The sequence below is a fragment of the Gymnodraco acuticeps genome, unplaced genomic scaffold, assembly GCF_902827175.1.
Source record: "Gymnodraco acuticeps unplaced genomic scaffold, fGymAcu1.1, whole genome shotgun sequence".
Taxonomy (NCBI): Eukaryota; Metazoa; Chordata; class Actinopteri; order Perciformes; family Bathydraconidae; genus Gymnodraco; species Gymnodraco acuticeps.
Window position 1 is genome coordinate 44,358 of NW_022990161.1, and position 3,930 is coordinate 48,287.

Sequence of the window (3,930 nt, forward strand, 5' to 3'; positions counted from 1 at the left end):
ATCGAACAGCAGAAAAATAATCGTTAGATTAGTCGACTAATCGATAAAATAATCGCCCGATTAATCGTTTTCAAAATAATCGTTTCCCCCCAGCACTAGTGTTGTCCTGTCCCCTCTTTCTCCCTTCTGTGCTTTGTCTTCCTCTTTACTCTCAGCTTTACCCTCTCCTCCCTCTTCAGATGGTGAGTGATTGCCAATGTTTAGTTTATTTTCGCTTACCACCGTTGAGTTTTTTTTCTCAGGTTGGCGTTGCAGCTTGGGGATCTCTTTTTTCCATACGTTAAGACCATGCTTCTTCAGGTTGAGAGATGCACGCGTTGAAGTGTTTTTTTCCCCCTCGTGCCGTATGTAGCTTATTTTGTTGAGCAAAGTGGGATTCAGGTTGTGCATCTGAATATAGTGGAACCTCAACCCGCGTTTTTCTCTGTGACTTTGGGAGCAAAGCTGGCAGATGTAAGGTTTAAACGATGTTGTTTTCAGAGAAGTCAACCTTCTTGCCTGTTCAACAGTGCGGTCATGTAAGTTGTGATAGTGTCGCTTTAAGCTGTAACTCCGAGCGGTCCTGAAGTCACAACCTTTCATCTCACAGACCTACGTCTGTGAGATGAAAGGTTGTGACTTCAGGACCGCTCGGAGTTACAGGCTTAGCACAGGCCAATGATTCGGCGTCACCTTCTTTAACATCATCTGATACTTTTTCAGTTTTGACATCTACCTTTTCATCTGGCACTTGTAGGGCCCTCTTCCGAAGCAGCACAACAGGAGGCTTTGCCATGATGGCCTGATGGAGAGATGTGTTGGATTCTTTTGACTCTAGGTTGGATTCAGGGGGCTCAATTGGCACACTGAGGAGATAATGAATTCAGGTTCAGTTTACTGAGCCCAATAAGGACTTCACTCAGATCATCATTTTTAGTTTGAAAGCTTGGAGAGTTTGTTTCGTTGATTTGGGGTTCAGTATCTTCTTTTCTTTCTTCGTCTGCCTTCATGGGTTGAAATGGAGTTAAGAGCTCCTCTTTTCCCACTTCCTCACAGTCAGGCTCAGTTTCAGTCTTCATCCCTTTGGACTTTGAGCCCCTGTCTTTGTCATGTTTGTGTTCTTTGTTCTCCAGTTTGAGGTGTTCTGAGTGGGCACACTTAAGATGCCTCTGGACATCTCTGGCTCTGGAGAAAGTCATGCCACATTTCTCAAAACCACAAGTAAACTTGCTTCCATCAAAACACACAGCCACCAGGGTCATTGCTGTTTTGGGATCCTTACCATCAGGTGATTGCAAAGAGGAGGCACAACTTGTTGAGGAAGAGTTTAGGACATCTCCATTTTCAGTCTCTGCTGCATCACTTGACTTATTAAGGCGGTTTGACACTTCAGTAGTAAGCGTCTTAAGAAGTTTCCGCCTCGCCTTCCTCTGGCCCTCAAAGTCTTTTTCAGAGAAGGTGATGTTGTGTGTGGATAAATGGTTTATGAATTCTTTTTTGGATAGATAGTATTTACTACAGTCAGCGCTTGGGCATGTAAAGGCTGCATCTCTGAAATGCTGTGCTTCATGGTGGTAGATTTGTCCCAAGTCGGAGCAGATGACATAGCAGCCTTTGTACTCACACTGGTAGTTGAGGTGGAAGCCGTGGGTCTGTTTGTGCGTGATAAGCTCGATGGAAGTCTTACATTTAGCACCACAATCCATAGCCACACACATGTAAGGCCGATCTCCATAGTGGACTCTTCGATGTTTGCGGTGATGGTGTGCGGAGGATAAATGGCGTCTGCAAAAAACACACTTCTCACGCTTGTCTCGCATCTGCTGAAAATGTTTTACATTGTCATCACCTCTGTGCTCTGACTTTAAATGAACATACAAGTACTTGCAATGTTTAAAAATCCGAGTGCAGCCGGTTCCTGGACATGGATACTCGTCCCGATTCTGCAGGTTGAAGTGTTGGTCAATGTACTCAAACGTTACATACTCTTCCTCATCTAAATTCTTCTCTTTCACCGTTTTGGCTTGTTGCACGATGTGTTGCAGCACCTCTGGATCATGTGTGGATTTGAAGTACTGCATTAGGGAAGGGTCAACCGTGATCTCCCCTGGTTCAATAACATCATCCTCTTCATCCCCCAGTTCTGCTCATCTTCTTTCTTTATGTTGAGATTAGTTTTACTCTGCACGTGTTGTTTTAGGTGAGGAACAAGAACCTTTCTGCTCTTAAACTTTTCCAAGCACACGGGGCAGGGGTGTTTGTTGCCCTCTCCGTGCCTCTTGGAGTGGTGAATGATTTGGGTGTCACTGACCGACCTCTTCCAAATCTTACAACAGAACTTGTGTTTCTTTGACTCCGATTCTCCTTCGATTTCTGGTGAGTTAGAAACCTGCTTGTCATCCTTCTGCTCATTATCACCATCAACACTTCCATTAATCATCTTTTGATGCTCAGATTCTACTTTCACTGCGACTCCCTGAGACTCAGGTTGTGTACTTTTCTCTCGATTGTCTGTTGCCTCCTCCTCTTCCCCCTCTGACTCCGGCCTCAACCCCAGAAGGGAGATGCAGTGATATTTTAGAGTTTTCCAGTCCCAGAATTCAGGATCAAACGGCCAGTATGCCTTCAGAGTTAATAGCAACTCGCAGCGTAGTGAGTTGGGAATTACCTCGTTTTCCTGGTCATTTTTTGTCGGGGCGCAAGTAAAGCTCCTTCAAGGACCCAAAGACCTCCGGGCTTGGGCAAAGAATGAATTCTGTGAGAAGGCTGGCACGCAACACTTCAAGGTCTCCTGGAAGAAGGCAGGACACGTTGCTCAACTTTTGAAGCCAGCAACGCTCCACGTCGCTTCCCAAAATGCAGTTCGGCTAAAAGTGACGTCACCCCATTCAAAGTGAATGGGCAGAAGCGTTGGAAGCTTCAACGCACGCCGCTGTGTGGACGGGCCGTAAGGGAGTGCATGTACGTAGACACGTTGTGCCTATCCACCTCTGTTCCTTACTTCTTACTTGCTACCCCTTATCCCCAACCTATCCTAAGGGAGTGCATGTATAGTACACGTTAGTTTAGCTGCTATAGGCTTAGACTGTCGGGGGACACCTTACTTCTTCCTTTTGTCTGTACCTGTGTACTCTCATGTTCCGAATAACCCAGCTTCCCTCAAATTTATTTTTGGTGTCTATCCACGCCGCGTTCCTGAGTCGAGGCTAATCCTGTTGCTGTGGTCGTGAGTCCTGTGTCCTCTATCCTGAGTTCTGGATTTGAGTCCTGGACTTCGAGTCGTGGCTGAACCTGTCTCTGCGGTCCTGCCTGACTCTCATCATACTACTTCCCTGATGGCTCCCACCGGATTGCTGACATCCTTGTGGATTCATCTTCTTATTATAGACACATGCATTTCCAAACATTTGGTCTACCTACGCTGTAAATGTATTATCTCCTCGATTTACACACGGCATCTATTGCACGTCCGTCCTGGGAGAGGGATCCCTCCTCTGATGCTCTCCATTACATTACATTTAGCTGACGCTTTTATCCAAAGCGACTTACAATAAGTGCGTTAGACCAACAAAATACAAACTTGAAGAAAACAGAATCATATAAGTACATCAGGCTTCATAGAGCAAAAACATTTCAAGTGCTACTCAACTGGCTTTAGGTAAGCCAGCCCTTTATTAGTATATAAGTGCTTTGTTAATAGTTCTATCGCTCGAAGTGGAGTCGAAAGAGATGAGTTTTCAGTCTGCGCCGGAAGGTGTGTAAGCTTTCTGCTCTCCTGATGTCAATGGGGAGCTCATTCCACCATTTTGGAGCCAGGATAGTAAACCCACGTGTTTTTGCTGATGGGAACTTGGGTCCCCTTCGCAGCGAGGGTGCAGCGAGCCGATTGGTTGATGCAGAGCGGAGTGCACGTGCTGGGGTGTACGGTTTAACCATGTCCTAGATGTAGGA

General features: G+C 45.9%; 1 protein-coding gene across 1 annotated transcript; it reads right to left on the reverse strand.

The window, feature by feature from the left end:
- Window positions 1-833: 833 nt before the first annotated feature.
- LOC117546990 (zinc finger protein Rlf-like) lies at window positions 834-3,027 on the reverse strand. The gene is given in 4 exon segments (XM_034217443.1): window positions 834-2,122; window positions 2,125-2,663; window positions 2,665-2,770; window positions 3,009-3,027. Coding segments are annotated over 4 exon segments (1,953 nt in total).
- Window positions 3,028-3,930: the final 903 nt, after the last annotated feature.